The sequence below is a fragment of the Lynx canadensis genome, chromosome C2 (genome assembly GCF_007474595.2).
Source record: "Lynx canadensis isolate LIC74 chromosome C2, mLynCan4.pri.v2, whole genome shotgun sequence".
NCBI lineage: Eukaryota > Metazoa > Chordata > Mammalia > Carnivora > Felidae > Lynx > Lynx canadensis.
Genome location: NC_044311.2, coordinates 120,341,283 through 120,358,299, shown reverse-complemented (window position 1 = coordinate 120,358,299; position 17,017 = coordinate 120,341,283). Strand labels below are relative to the sequence as shown.

General features: G+C 34.0%; 1 protein-coding gene across 1 annotated transcript in view; it reads left to right on the top strand.

The window, feature by feature from the left end:
- The window catches only part of CADM2 (cell adhesion molecule 2), a 1,081,856-nt gene that overhangs the window by 944,587 nt on the left and 120,252 nt on the right, over positions 1-17,017 (top strand). Inside the window, exon 6 of the mRNA XM_030329992.1 lies at positions 7,838-7,928. Coding sequence (XP_030185852.1) covers positions 7,838-7,928 — 91 coding nt within the window. The remainder of the gene's footprint in view (positions 1-7,837; positions 7,929-17,017) is intronic.

Sequence of the window (17,017 nt, the reverse complement as noted above, 5' to 3'; positions counted from 1 at the left end):
ATAAACCAGTGAACAAGACAGACATAATTTCTGCTCTGAAGAACTTGCTTTTCTAAGAATGTAATAAGCACTCAGCAGCACTACTTATGAAAACTAACAATAGAGCTTTGCATGTTACAGTGTGAATGTTATAATGTATAATGTTATAATGTTACAATTGTGGTGAAACAATGGATATGAATGGTAATAGTACAATTCCTTATATGTTTTAGGAACTATATAAATGTTTAATTATTTGGGACTACTCATAGGAAATAACTTTTGTGAACACATAAAATGATCAAGATAATATTTTGCTTTTAACCAAGGATCCACATAATGCCATGGGCAATGCAAATGACTGTTGCTTAAGTTATAAACCATCTTTGTTCGCTCAATATATTATACTGTATGGAATGATACACTATATAGCTAATGATATATTAGTAAGCTAATGTTAGATGTTCCCTTATGATTGATTGTTTCCCTTATTCAGCAATTTTTCATCATGCAGAACAGGCTGAGGTTATTTTATATAACCTTAAATTTCTGTTGTATTTCTTTGATTACAGAAGAGGTAAGGTGTTTCTTTCCTTTCTTTTTTTATTGGTAAAACATTTGATTTAAAACTTTTTATTCACCTACAAAACCCTTAGTGATGGATAAATGTTGAACGACTGACACTAAATACTTTAAGAGCTTGTGCTTTCAAGAGTGTCCATTAGGTGGTTTAATGATAGCTTCATCACAGATCTTTTCTCTTTTCTAAAATCTTTGTTAAGGGTATAGAAAATCCATTTCACTGGATCAATATCTTTACTTTGATTCAAATCCTGAGTTGTTCAAGGAAAACGGGAGGTGTCCTTCCTTCCCAAGTTCATAAAGCTTTTAAAATTTTGAATAAAAATGATAATTGTGCATTAATCTATCTCGATAGTAATTGTGCTTGTTTCTAAATGAAACCCAGAATTTTTCAGATAAGTACAAGAAATAATGCTTCAGAATAAAGTGTGTTTTCTTTCCACATTTTAGTAATTTTAAAAATAGATTTTAAAGAGTGATATTGTCCCTACAAAAGCCTTGGAAAGGAAACATTGGGCTTTTTAAATATCTGCATATTTTGCTTGTTTGCTAGTACTGAAAATTATTTTTGGATGAATGAATATATCCCTATTTTCTCTATTCTTCTGCAAAACTTTCTCATTTGCTTGCATTTTGAGAGCAATGAGAAGCAACTCATTCACTTATTCACTCAACACTTAAAGAACCCTTACAACATTTCAGGCATTTTGTTAGGATCTGAGACCATACAATTAAATAGGTTAAGACCTTGGATCTTGAAGGCTAAAAATGTGTTGAATGAAGCAGCCATGTAAAAAAAAATGTGTATTTTACTATGTACAGTTTTTTATATTAACAGTATACATTCTGTATTATGAAATAATTTAAACCAAATTATTTGCTGTTCTTTGGCATTTGTATGTGCTTATTATATATTATATATGTGTATTATCTATTATATATATGTTTATATGCTATAAGCATTATATATTAATCATAAACATTATATATTAATCATAAACACTTTATATTAATATCATAAACATTATATATCATTCTATAAGTACATTTATGTTCAATGAGTGTGGTGTTGTTAGAGTTGACTTACTTGAAGACATTTTAAACAGACATAGAAGTCGTTATTTTCAAAACAAAGAAGTGTCATGTATAAGACAAAGCTAAGATAAATTCATAGCAGTAATAATGCATTTTACTGACCTCCTTATTTACTATCATTAATTGGTACAATACAATGTATTATGTTAGTAATGTAAAAACAGTACAGTAGATATCCCCAAACTACTAAAGAAAAATGCCATTCTGTTTTGTGAAGATGTGAAACAGGATGAAATGCAATTCATATTCCATGTAGGAATAGATTATTTCTGAAGCAAGCCTGGAATTACTATTTAAGTAAACTTCAGTTAAAAAAAATACTATCAATCCTGAGGTGCCTGGGTGGCACAGTCAGTTAAACGTTAGACTCTTGATTTCGGCTCTGATCACGATCTCATGGTTCGTGAGTTCAAACCCAGTGTCCGGCTTGGGATTCTCTCTCTCCTTCTCTCTCTCTCAAAATTAAATAAATAAATAAACTTTTAAAAAATATTCCCGGGGCGCCTGGGTGGCGCAGTCGGTTAAGCGTCCGACTTCAGCCAGGTCACGATCTCGCGGTCCGGGAGTTTGAGCCCCGCGTCAGGCTCTGGGCTGATGGCTCGGAGCCTGGAGCCTGTTTCCGATTCTGTGTCTCCCTCTCTCTCTGCCCCTCCCCCGTACATGCTCTGTCTCTCTCTGTCCCAAAAATAAATAAAAACGTTGAAAAAAAAAATATTCCCAATTTTTTGAAAGCAGAAAATCTACAAATAACTTAAGAAATATGAACAGAAAAAGAAAGTTCAAAACTATTAACAGATGACTTGGCAAAGGCATGCAATAAAACGTTTGGATTGTATGGTATTTACTTTCTCATTCCTATTTATACCTTGGTTGGTAAAAGATTAATGGGCTAATACATGCATAAATTTAAGATTATTTTTAAAATCATTATCTTATTATCTGTTGTGCATTGTGACACTTTTTAGAAGTGACACTTTCTCCATTTGTTTTGATATATAACAAAATAAATAGTAGAGAAAAATATGTTTACCTGTTGTTTTCAATTATTAAAATATATATTTTGAAGAAATCCTGGAGACTGAAGATTCTTAAATTTAACTCACTTTTTTAAATGACTATAACTTTTGGTTTGTCTTTTTATTGGCTAAGATTACTGAATAAGAATCGGAGTTCTATACCAATTTAAAGACATTTTTATAGAATATTATTGATATGTCACTAAAATAATTTTAACCTAGCAGTGCTTGATCAACTCCCTTATGGATACAACAAAGTGATTGATGAAAATAAAATAGGAGTAATGACGGATATCTTTATCATTAAGTAAAAACCTGTTAAAGCACAAATTACTTTTTGTTATTAAAAAAATTCTTTGGTGTACCTGGGTGGCTCAGTAGGTTAGGCATCCAATTTTGGCTCAGGTTGTGATCTCACAGTTTGTGAATTAGAGCCCTGCATCTGTGCTAACAGCTCAGAGCCTGGAGCCTGCCTCAGATTCTATGTGTCCCTCTTTCTGTGTCCCTCCCCCACTAAACTCTTTCTCCCTCTCTCTCAAAAATAAATAAACATTGAAAAAATTTTAATAAAAAAATTCTTTGAGAAAGAGTCAAGTTTGGGGTAATAATCACATTACTGTTGTGTTTGATATGGTAAAAAATGTAATTTTGTGTATATTGTTAAAATGGACTATTTAAAGAGAAATGCTGACTTATGTGGAAACATAACCTAGAATTTTGGCTGATTGAATAAATTTCTTCACAAATGAGTGATACCCCTGCCAAAATCATAGAGGAGAGAAACTAGTTTATTTATGAGATATTTGCATTAAAAAACAAATTGTCATTTTTATAATCATGAAAAGTTGTTATCTAATGTTATCTAACAGAAGATTTATACAAGGAAGAGAGTCAGCAACAGAAATTTAATTAAATTAAACATGAGCTAAGAGTATAAGTCTATCTAAGGTTTATAACATGAATATGTAAGATTAATTTTACATACAACAGACCACAACAAAATTTGAATTAAGCACTTTTTAATATTTTAAAATTAATATACCAAACCAATAAGAAAGCATAACAAAATCTTTAGTGTATTCATTCATTTAAGAATTTATTTATCAAGCACAGATTTTCAAGTATTGTGTGAGATACTGAGGAAATAGCAGTGGCTGTTTTAAAATTACATAAACGTGAAAAAGAGAACATGTAGAAGAGGTATCTTTTCTATCACACTTGAGGATAATGAATGAATGCCCTTAGCAAATGATATCTGAGTTGAGATTTAAAAGAGTTAAATAAGCTCCCCAGAATGGAGTATTCCAAACACTTTGTATAAAAGCAGGATGAAACACATTTATTAAAGGACCTGAAAGGAAGTGTAATTATCTGGAATTCAAAGAATGAAAAAGTGTGTTGGAAGGCAAGGGAGTCAAGAAGTGTACAGATCACATGAAACTGAAAGGCTATCTTAATAATTGTGCTTTTAATCTTAAGAGCAAAGATTAACCATGCAGAAAACTGATGGTATCAGATTTATGTTTTGAGAAGACAACTTTATTAAGTTCTAAGAGTTAGATTTAGGGGGACAACAATTAACACGAGAGAGACCATTCACTATTTTGGTAAACTAGATGAAAGTAGTAGTCGTGCAGCTATAAAAAAGAACTGAATCGATGTGAAAACTATTCAGGAGGTCAATCAACCAGACCTGATGAACTGATTGATGATAGAAATACAAGGTAACAGGAGGTGTCTGGTGTAAGTAGCTGGGTGGAGGCTGGTAGTATCTATAGAGCTAGAGGTTGCCGGATGAAGAACAGGGAGGTAAGGGTTGAAGACCTTGAGCTCAGTTAGGACATAGTAAAGGCACCATGTTTTTAGACATTCAAGTGGACACGTCCGATAGGTGCTGCAAATATGTACGTGTGGTTTGTGGTAGAGAGCTGCTCTAGGATGTAAACCTGAGAATGATTGGTGAGTAGATAGAAACCGAAGTGATGGCTGTGGCTGAAAGGACCCAACCAGAATTACCTGAGAACAAATCATGATCTTGGTGATCTCAGTATTTAGAAGCTAAATTCCAAAAGACAACTCAACAGAATTTGAGGGGCAATAGCCAGAGATTTAAGAGTCGAATCAGAAACATGGAGTGACAGGCTATAGAGAGGGGGGTATTCTTAAACCTAGCAAAGATCATTCTTAGGCATAGAGACTAATCAACATTTTCAGTAAGGTAACTCTGAAGTAAAATAGAAGAGCATTGTGTTATATCCCTCGATTTTGGTTACTTCAGAGGTTATTTGGTGGTCTTACCTTTTGAAAGTTCCACAGAAATGCATGCAAAACATATTATGTGCTTCAGCATTTTCTTATGCTTAAAATTCTGTATTTTGGATATGAAAGGAATCCTGAATCTTGCTTCAGGGAATAATTTGCTATACAAAGTCTCACCTCTAATAAACTACTTATACAAAACCGGCAGAGCTAAGAGAAATCAGACCATATTCTGTTTTCCTCTAGTCTAACAGTTACCCTGCTATGCATTTTACCTTGCTGACACAGATTGCCTGTGGCGACCTGCCCATATCCCTTTTGCATACACCGTTTCTGGGCACTGAGCAGACCAGGAGTGCCAGGGAAATGATAGTCTTCACTTTCTCCAGAGTAATCCTCAACCAAACACTAATGAAAATCAGTAAATATTCCCTAAATACTGCTCTCCCTTGCTCATTGAACACGGTAACTCTGAGGCATTCCCTACATTGTCCCTCAGAGATCCATAGCAGAATTGAATCCCAGTTGCCCACTGTGTAATCTGCTCAAGAGCACACTATTTACTTCCTTCTCTTCCTGTCTCACTTTCTTGTCCTTCCTAATACCACGTCCATAAAAGTCATGTCTCAGGGTCTGTTTGTTAGGTTTCAGTATTTGTCAGGGTTCTCCAGAGAAACAAAACTAATAAAATGTATACATAGAGAAAGAGATTTATTATAAGGGATTGGCTCACACAGTTAGGGAGGCTGCAAATCCCAACACCTGCAGGCTGAATTGCCAAGCTTGAGACCCAGAAGAGCTGATGATTTAGTTTGAGTCTGGGTCCAAAATGCTGATAAATTAGGAGAGCTGGTGTTGTTGAGTCTGAAGACCAATTGGTTCAAGACCCAAGAAGAGCAAATGTTTCACTTTGAGTCCAAAACAGGAAAAAAGTCAATCTTCTAGTTTGAAGGCCCTCAGACAGAAAGAATTCTCTCTTATTTGGGGAGGATCATTTTTTTGTTTTATCCAGGCATTCAACTCATCTGACAAGGCCCACCCTCATTAGTGAGTGCAATCAGCTTTACTCAGTCTGCTTATTTAAATGTTGATCTCTTACCAAAGTACTCTCACTGAAATGCCCAGAGTAATGTTTGGGCAAGTATCTGCGTACCCCTTGGTGCAGGCAAGTTGACACATAAAATTAAGCATCACAGACACCCAAGTTAATGCGATTCTCTTTCCTAGAATCACATTTTTCTGAAATTTCTTCTCCTACTTCTTTCTCTGGAATGAAGCTTGTTTTTATTTGTCAGGATGAAATTACATTTTGCTTTTTATACATGTCAAATTTCAAAAGACAATAGACCTCATTTTCCAGAATCATTCTGGCTCACATTTGTTACCCTGTATAATTGTTAACATTTTGCCTTCCCTTTTTAAAATGTTCTGCTTTGAGGAAATATTACACAGTCATTATAGTCAATAACTGATTCCATAAATGTGATGGTGATAATCAAAAAATTACCAAAGTGTAATTTAATCCTTTATTAAATTTTTCTCCCCTACCGGCTAAAGGTATGATGAATATGTGTCACAGTTCTTCAAATTGTTTTTTTTTTTTTCTGGATTATTTCACATTGAAATTATCTACCCTAATATATATGCAATGCTTATGTGCAACCAGGATATTATTGTTGATTATCATGAGTATATTATCTTGTTGAAAGGACTGAAAAAGAATGTATTTAAAACATATAAATAATTTATAAGTATGATATAAGGTCTTCCACAGGATCATAGTTTACCATTTGATATATGACAAGGCTGGGTAACATTTTCCTGAAGGAAGAGAACAAACCTAAAAATTACAGTTGATAGATACTTATTTAATCAGTTTCAAAGTCAGAGAGCGAATATAACCCCAGGGTGGTTCAGTTCTTCCATCACAGGTAAGGGAAGGGAATATAATTGTGACTATGTGGAGCATTCAGAGCCTACTTTGTTTTTTGATGAGGATGCAGAGATAAGAGCAGGAGGCAATCCCATGTTGATTGGGATTCCATGTTGTGTTGGCCACACAATGCTAGGACTAGCAATAAGCAAAACAGATGTAAGAATAAGCAGATGTAATAAGCAATGAGTATGTTTACATCATCTCTGATTTTAAGCTTATTTTCCAGTTCTGCTATGAAATATGTGTCTCTGTGTTGATGAAATAATATCACGTGGCATGAAAATTATGTCTTAAAGTATTTTTGAATCTTCTTTCACCAAGGATGATTTTATTGTTAAATGGAAATAAAATATTTTATAATAATTATGCTGTAGCATATGTAACAAAATGTTAACTTCTAGTAATATTCAAAATAACGATTTTAAATTATTTGCTAACTGTACTTTAGAGCAAGCAACATGTGCCAAATGCTGCATTACTGTATTTCAAAAAGATTCTGCATAATGCTTATGAGACAGTATGCTTATGATCCTGAGTTCTTTGTGGGTTCTTTATTGTGATTCCTGGTATTCCTGCCACAGAAAAGTGCTGTTATTCAAATGTACATAAATGCATTCGGTCCATAATAATAGTATTCATAGCCATCTATAAATAGTCAAAGAAACAATTGTATGGAATGCTTGATATTCATCTGAACCACTTTTTGCAATTTCACTTTTATATTCAGATTTCAGAAATAACACAACAGCGGTGCTCATAAGATATTCAGATATCTTTGTTAGCTTTTCACAGACTGGATGGTAGCTTCTTAAAATTGTATACTCTGTTTTGCTAACTCTGAGAAATTCCTTGTAAATATACACAATAGTAAGATAAAGCCTGAACCTACACCATGATGTGCAACTATTAAATGTATAGTTTTATGTGTATTTAGTGTCATTTCTTAATATTCCTTTTCATTTTTTTCTAGATACACCATCAGTTAAGATTATACCATCCACTCCTTTTCCACAAGAAGGACAGCCATTAATTTTGACTTGTGAATCCAAAGGAAAACCACTGTAAGTGATTTAATGAGCAATAAAGTTTTTCACTTTTTCTCCTATACTGCTTTGATTTCAGGCTTTAACGGCAGAAATCCACTGTTTTTGCCTTTTCTTGGTGGGCAAAGTCATCTCTAGAACAGAAATCCCCTGAACCATGTCTTCATTAAGTATCTGTGGAAGATTGGTCTTTTACTTTGTCATCTAGTGAAGTTTCTGGGAAGGTTTCCAGCTGTGATTTTTTTTTCTTTTTATTTCTAGTAAGATATTTCAACCTGAAAGGAAAGTGGGCTTAATCAGTCACTGTTTATAGTATGAGATTGATAGAAGTTACACATTGCTGAACTTCTCCCATGAAAATCTTTGAAAATATTGAAACATCCTCAAAATATCCCCAAGTTTTAAAATTAAAAGGGAAATCATTTTTGTAATAAGGGAAATAACATCTACATTTCTAATATAGCCCCCATGAGACATAATTTGTGAATGTGATATGCTTCAACATTTCCAATTGTAAGGTGATTTCGTTATTAGAATACATAAGTTCTAATATCACTTCAACTTTAAATTTTTACTTTTTGGCATTCATGTTTATAAACACTAAACATGTTTATAAATACAGAAAATCTATTTTTATAAAAAATTTAAGTGTGAATTATCCAAATATGTATTACTCAAAGACTATTTGACAGCCATTTGATCATTCTAATATAGTGGCAGTCTAGATTGAGCTGAAAGTCATTTATTTGATTATTTTAAAAGCTTCCAATTAATTTGTATTTCTGCTTAAATTTTAATAGGAGAAATTTAATTGTTTTCAGTATATAACGATGGGGGGTTGCTTCTGTGCAAATCAAGTTAAATTCTTAAAAAAATTATGCCTGATAATATTTGTTATTTAAGTGTATACTTCTTATTATTCCATGAGAAATTTTTCTAAAAGAATTTTAAGACAGAGCCTGAAATATCAAATCCTCAATTATGTGGTATTATAATTTTTAACACACTAAGTGAATTCACACTTTTTTTTATCAAAGTTTTGATATTTTAAAACTGTTCTCTCCTCCAGTATTTTTTTTCTAACGATAAAAATAATACTGATTTAAAGAACATTCAGTAAATCCATTATTTTTCTTCTATCTTTTAAAAAACACTTAAGGCATTTTAGACCTTGAAAGGAAAAAACTTTCTCATAGTAGCTTACTATATATACACTGTGCAATTCACTTATATAGTTCTCACCTTCTGATAAGCTTAAATTGCTTATAGAAAACATTTTTCTACCACAGTATGCTGAGTGTAGCCGTGCATGTCGGTATTATAGCATTAACAAGAACTTCTGGCTACAAATTCAGTACTTTCAACTAGAGAAGGAAATGGAATAGACTCTAGTCAGCTTCAGACATGCATAATTCCTAATTTCTTTAGTCCTGATTCTGTGTATCTAACAATAGAGTTTCTTTCCTAACTTTTCCTTCCATTTCCCCCCTGTTGCCTTCACTTATTATTTCCCACAACAGTCTCTCTCTGTTTGCTTCTGCTTCTGTTGTTATTTTGTTTTGTTTTGTTTTGTTCTGTTTTGTTTTTGCTTTTCTTCCTCCTTATAATCTCAGAGGTCAGCATATACATGAGGACACAAAGGAAATCAGGGTGAGGGCATAGCAAAGGAGTTTTGCTTTTACCTTTTCTTCACTGATCTGCCCCAAAGTACCTATGCGTACATTTGGAATATGTGTACAACTTAGGCAATTAAATGAGATGACGATGAGAAATGATATATCCCTGTTCAAATAGTATCTAATTACCTGTCAATGATCTACTCTTTGGTTCCACATCTACTTCCACCAGTAGAAAGAGCATTTAATTTATGTGAATAATTCATTTGGGAGGTCTACATAATTGGGTCTTTAGGTAGTTGTTTTTCACCAGTTCAGATATGGTTGAATAATTTATGGTTGTGTCCTATTGTGGGTCTCTGTTCTAGTTACCTAGAAATAAGCGTGGGTGGGTATTACTCCTCTGCACTGCAGATGAACAAAAAGTATAATGGCCTTTCATTTATTTATTTTACTTGGTAATACAAAGCTTCCAGAAGTTTGGGAAATAGAAATGCTACCTTTGTCAGAAAAATCCCGATTAATATCATAGTGCTTTGGAAAAAGATAAAGGAAATAAGAAAGCACTCCTTACTTTACAGAAACAAAAACTAAATCTCAACAATGGTAACCAAATTTCCTTTATTCATCCAAGTTTAAAATGGATGACTCAGGATTTAAATTCAGTTCAATCAGTGCCCCAGACTTCCATTCGTTCAGCTGTTTTCTATTTCAATTGCCAAGTTTAAATTGTCACTTATGCTAGCCAAAGTAACTTTTGAAGAACTAGGATGGTCCCTACAATAATGTTTAGCCCTGAAGATGAACCCCTAGATGCCTGAAGGTGAAAAACTGGCTAGTCTTACGAAATATTTTCCTTTTGCCATCCTCTTTTAGCAGGCCCTTTTCTACATGCATGCCCTTTCTGGAAAGTTGACAAAAGCCTAACAAACTGACTGTTTCTAGCAGGAGGTTATAACCACACACAAATATCCGTGATTAGTATAATATCTTCTGGTCACTCCATAAGAGTTAAAATGGTCTTTATATTTTATCTTCATCCTTATAGTTCCCAATGTTATATTCTGTATGCTATAGCCTACAAATTAATATGTATTGACTGATTCTCTTGTGCTGTACACTCATTTGCAATTTCCTTTTTATCATTTTCTTTCCTAGTAGATTGCCAGGCCATTGATATTAGAGAAACAGCCATCTTCTTTGATTCCTTCTGGTCTTTAGACCACTGCTTCTCTTCTGTTCTTCCGAATCATCTTAAAATCCACTCTTCTGCATTTTCGAAGTAACTATCATTTCTAGTAAATGAAGGCATTAACTTCTTTAAAGACAGAGTAATTCCTAGCCTCTCTTTAGTTTTATTCTATCCCCAACAGTGCCAGATGAGGCATATAGGACAAAAACCAAGGTAAGACTGAAAAGAAATCATTGGATTTTCCCAGAAGGAAATCTTACTGATCATAAAGAAAACAGTCTCACTAGAGCAAGTAGAACAGAAGGCAAATTGAAATGGATTAATCAGGAAATTAGTAGGCGGTGGGGAAGTAAAATAAATGGAAAGGCCACCCATTTCAGAAAATGAATCATGAAAAGTAGAACGGAATGAGAAAAGAAATTTTTGTCAAACAGGGTTTTAAAATAAAAACAATAGTAAGAGAGATTGTCCATATTTTGAGATAGAATTTTAAAAAATCCCAAAGAATGGGAGTGAAAATGACTTGTGTGATATCACATACCCCCAGTGGGCAGGCTTGAATTTCCTGTCTTACTCTGGTATTCACTGTCCAAGTTCTGCTCTATTACTTTGCAGGTCTTATACCTGATTCCCCATGTTGTTATTTTGAAACCACGAAAAAGCAACCCCGCGGCTTTTCTTCCTGTTGGCTTCACAAACACTTAATTTCCACTATCTTTACCATTTATGCCTGATGCACCTTGAATAAGCAGGTGAAAAATAGAAATGGATAATGGATATATGATTCTTTTTCATCTTGTACCTTTAATCCATGATCAAATCTTTATTGTTTCTTAAAAAAAAATACTTGACCGAGGGGCACCTGGGTGGCTCAGTCGGTTAAGCATCTGATTCTTGATTTCAGCTGAGGTCATGATCTCATAATTCGTGAGTTCGAGCCCTGTGTTGGGCTCTGCACTGCCAGTGCAGAGCCTGCTTGGGATTCCCTCTCTCTCTGTCTCCCCTGCTCACTCACTGTCTCTCTCTCAAAATAAGTAAATAAACATTAAAAAAATATTTGATGTATAATTTCCTGAAGAATGAGTTATTCACAGTTATTAGGCATATGGATAGTAGACAAAATAACACTACTATCTTTTGTATAAATCATGAAATGATGGCATGGTTCAATGAGTACTGAAACTCATGTTCCTAACCTGCCCTCCTGTATGCTAATGTTGTTTTCCTTGTTCTAAATGTGAGGGCCCCAGTGACTGTTTATGAACAATCATGCCTTATTTGCCTGTTTTGGATGGAAGCCTTTTGCTGTTTTCCTGTGGAACAGCTGCATAACTTGGGCCAGGACCAAATTGTTCCAGTTGACATTACTATAGAGGCATTGTATTCTTTCCTTAAAAGAGAGATTACTGTACATGTCTGTCTATTGTTTTAATTTTAGTTTAAAGTGAGGACAGAGCTAATGCCAACCACTTTTCTTTCAAGTCCCCAGAGTTTTTGCAACCTTCTTCTTTCTTTGGCTGAATTCCCAGACAGCTTTCAGGCAGCAGCATTCTCCATTTACAGAAGCAGAGTAAGAAAAAAGCTGTTACATTACATTAAAGTCATGACCTTAAAAGGTATGGGGTTGCCCCCCCCAACAAGCTTTAGCTAAAGAATCATCATTTATTTTAATCAAATGTTTAACACTATGTAAATTTGCTTCACAAAAGCAGTGGGACATTTTCAGTCACATAAATGTATATTTGGCATTTAATCTATAAAAGAAAATAATTATAGGTATGGATAAACTTTTCTGTGTATCCAGCATGATGTTTATGTTTTGCTTACTATTTTACCTTCTGATAACCACAATTTTTCTTATGTTTTGGCATAAATCTAATATACATAATAGCCTAGCACAAAACATCCCCTGTTAGGGACAATTATGTGTCCCTCTAAAATGGGACAAAATGATTTTTAAAATGATCAAGAATTTAAGAAGAAATCTGATAAGAACATATTGATGCATTTGATGCATTTTCCTATTAGCATAATAGAGATGAAAATGAGATGTAAATTAAGGCAAAACAGTTTTATTATATCAAGCCAGTTTTCTCAGCCTAAAATGACATTTTTACAAATCATAGTTTATTTATTACTTGTCATACAATCTAATCACAGCCAGAAGAAATGACAAAGTAAACCAGGAGTTAAAGAAAGCCAGTCATCATCAGAGTGAAATGTTGTAGGCCAAAACTCGACAAAAACATAAATTTTGAAAAAAGAATATTGATCTACAGTAATAGCAATGTCATACCATTTGACCTAATGCAAAATAGATGTTAATTACATGATAGTTATTTCTCTACTGCCATCTATGTTATAGAAAGCTATCTCATTAATCATCCAGGTCTGTATTTCTGTTCAGATATATGATGCCTAAGTGGTCATGCTCTGGGGCATTAAAAGCTGTGGGGTACATTAGAAAGAGAAACACAAAACTAGGTTTGAATTACAAATCTGTGGATATCTGTGGCCTGAGTGGATTTGAAAAAGTCATTTAGCGACATGAAGTATTTTATTTTTAATTAATAAACTTTACTTTTCAGAGCAGTTGTAGGTTCACAGTGAAATTGAGTAGAAAGTACAGAGTCCCCATATACCCCCATCTCCACACATGTTCAACATCCCCTACTATCAACATCCCACAAACCATGAACCTACATGGACCCATCATTTTTAAAACAAAATCCATAGTTTACATCAGGGTTCACTCTTATTCTCTAAAAATTAATAGAATTGAATCTAGTGAACAAATTGTTTTAAAGATTACTAACAATGTATATGAAATTTCTGCTTCTAAGTAAATTTATAATAAATAATAATCATGAAGATGATAAATTATGATTTTTTTTCAAAGAATTACAGATTCTATATCTTACCAAATTTTAAACTTAGGAGTCTTAATTATATATTTAATACATATGCTAATATTGGACTGCTATGGCAATCCTAGAAACTGAGTTATCATCTCAAATTTCTTCCATGGCTCCGAAATTCAAGGTTCCATGCAGAATGAACACGCTCTAGGACAATGGTCTGTGACTTTCAATAGCCTGTTTGAACAGCAAAGGTATCTATACCAGAGTCATGGCTGATTGAACTGATTGAGCAACATGGCTATGTTAGCTGAGGTTAAATGGTAATAATGAGGTGATAGAAGAGAGGCAGAGGCATGAACCCCTGTCAGGGGCAAAATATAATATATCTTGAAATGTGAAACTGGAAAATACTGAGCCACAGGTGCAGTACCTTCATAGTGCTAAAGGTAGAAAAAGTTTTAGAGTAATTCGAATGGACTGGAAGGGATAGAGAATGAGTTCTGGTCCCACACACGTGAAAAAGGCTACAGTCCAGAGCACTTCTGCTGGGATGAAAGAGAAGTTATAACCAGTTAGCAAGTTTTGACCGAAAGCCAAAACAGGAGATCTGAAAATCTTACACAACTGAAACTGATTGAAAGGCATGACTCATGAGTGTTTGAGAATCCAGGGTCTGTGATGTATAAAACCTTATTTTGATATGGCTTCCCAAATTGTTTTGTTTATTGTGTTATTTAAACCATGCAACTTTCGGGGCGCCTGGATGGCTCAGTCGGTTGAGCGTCCGACTTCGGCTCAGGTCACGATCTTGCGGTCCGTGAGTTCGAGCCCCGCATGGGGCTCTGGGCTGATGGCTCAGAGCCTGGAGCCTGCTTCCGATTCTGTGTCTCCCTCTCTCTCTGCCCCTCCCCCGTTCATGCTCTGTCTCTCTCTGTCTCAAAAATAAATAAATGTTAAAAAAAAAAAAATTAAAAAAAAAAAAACCATGCAACTATCTTGTAAAACACTTACAAATTCATAATCATTTCTAGTTTGTAGAAATAAGGAAATAAGGAAAATAAGTCTTGTGGGGTTATATGACCTTTTCACACAGCTGAAAAAAGGTAGAACTGAGATTACAAACATGCTTTAAAAATTTTTGACAACAACTGGAACACCTGTGTGACTCAGTTATTTGAACGTCGGACTTCAGCTCAGGTCATGATCTCAGGGTTTGTGAGTTCGAACACTACATTGCACTCTCTGCTGTCAGCATGGAGCCCTGCTTGCACTCTCTCTCTCAAAAATAAATAAACATTAAAAAAATTAACAACACTAATGGTTATGTTTTCTTGTTTACCCAGTGTTTTCAGTTCTCCTATTTTATTGATTTTTCACAATAACCTGGTCAAGTTGGCAAGAATGAGAGCTCTCACCAACTATTGGGAAAGCCTATATTTCAATCAAATATGTAAAACAAAATGTAATTTATAACACAATTAGCACTTATGTAAACTCAAACCTATTGGCATATCTAAGTATTTCTAAAGAGCTTCTAAATATATCTAAATAACTTCTGGCTAGATTTTATGATTCAGTATATTTGTTTTCTTATGACATATTTGACTTTAAAAGCAGATTATATTCTTAATTTTATATATCTTTAAGAAGATTTGGACTGCAGGTTACAACCACAAGGCGATACCAATGCAAATGCAGTGTGAAGTCCTAAAGGTTGAATAGAATGAGCTGGAAGTTAAAAGAAAACACTCTTACAAGTCTGTTTTCTTAAGTGCTTTGCTTACAATATCACCAAAATCATTGGTGGAATAAATATCATGAGGGCCTCCTTACCATTTAGATACTCTCACAATGTCAGTTGTTGGCATAATAAAGGTTGCGGGACATTTAGATTTTGTTTTGTTTTGTTTTGTGTTTTTGTTTTTGGGTTTTTGTTTGTTTGTTTGTTTTGTTTTGCTTGTGTTTGTGTTCCAATATCTAGATTCAACTTTGACTTAATTAATTAAAGGCCATATAGCCAGTTTCTTCTACCATGTTTCAAAAGGTATAAAAATTGGGAAATTAGCTCTAAGTTTTCATAATTAAAAAGCCTATATATTCATGTGCTGTCCTTCCCATATGAATTTCTTTTCTGAGGCCCATATGGTCTTTTTCTTCCATCTCATGGCTTCAAAATTTAATCACACATTGACTCTCTGGAAACACACAAGTGGTTATCTCGGAAATGAGACCGAATATATTTGGTTTTGTTTTCGAAACAAGAAGCTGACTCTCAGTACTCTTCACTGCTGTTATTTAGGCTGGGCATCTGTAGTGTGTTGGGCACTCAATCATTTTCAATTAAATGTTCCTATGTCTTGCAAAAGTCCCATAAGAGCATGCAGAACCACGATTATAGATCCATAGAGGAAATGTACTTCTTGAACATTTCTAGGTAAGCAGTTTTCTTGCAACAAAAAGCCAATTATTTTGAGGGATTATGTAAATGTTCATTGGGAAACTAACACAAAAATGTCTCAGTATGTTTACGACACCATTGTGGAATGATGCTGTCATATACGTTGATGAGATTTTCAAGATGTGGACTTTTAGGCTCATGGGTTTAAAAATATGTAGGTTTTTATGTATTAATTATGAGATTACATCCTAGTATTTCACTCTTTATCTAAAGATATATAAACATTGCCTGTGTGTTTATACAAAAACAAGTTATCAAAATGGTAATTGTAGGAAAATTGCAGAAACAAAAATCACTCCTAATATTAGAAAAACCTAAAATTCTAATACTATACCTCATCCTTTTTTTATATCTCATCCTTAATTAAAGTAAACATTAACCTTTGCTCAGCAAGTGCTATTCATTAAGATTTGTTTTTTTATACTTGCAATTTTTTAAGAAATTTTATTGATTGACTGATTTTTATTTAAATTCAAGTTAGTTAACATACAGTGTAGTCTTGGCTTCAGGAGTAGAACCCAGTGATTCATCTCTTACATATGACACCCAGTGCACATCCTGAAAAGTGCCCTTCTTAATGCCCATCACCCGTTTAACCCATCCCCCCAATGCACCCCCTTCCAGCAACCCTCAGTTTATTCTGTGTATTTAAGAGTCTCTCATGGTTTGCCTCCCTCTCTGTTTTTACTTTTTTTTTCCTTCTCTTCCCCTATGTTCATCTCCTGAGTTTCTCAAAGTCTACTTATGAGTGATATCATGTAATATCTGCCTTTCTCCAACTGATTTATTTCGCATAGCATAATACCCTCTAGTTCCATCCACATTGTTGCAACTAGCAAGATTTCTTTCTTTTTCATCACCGAGTAGTATGCCATTGTGTGTAGGTATGCATAGATAGATAGATAGATAGATGTCATAATGTTAGAGCTTAAAACACCTCTGGTGATCACAAGTTAACTTACGGAGAAATAGATTATTCT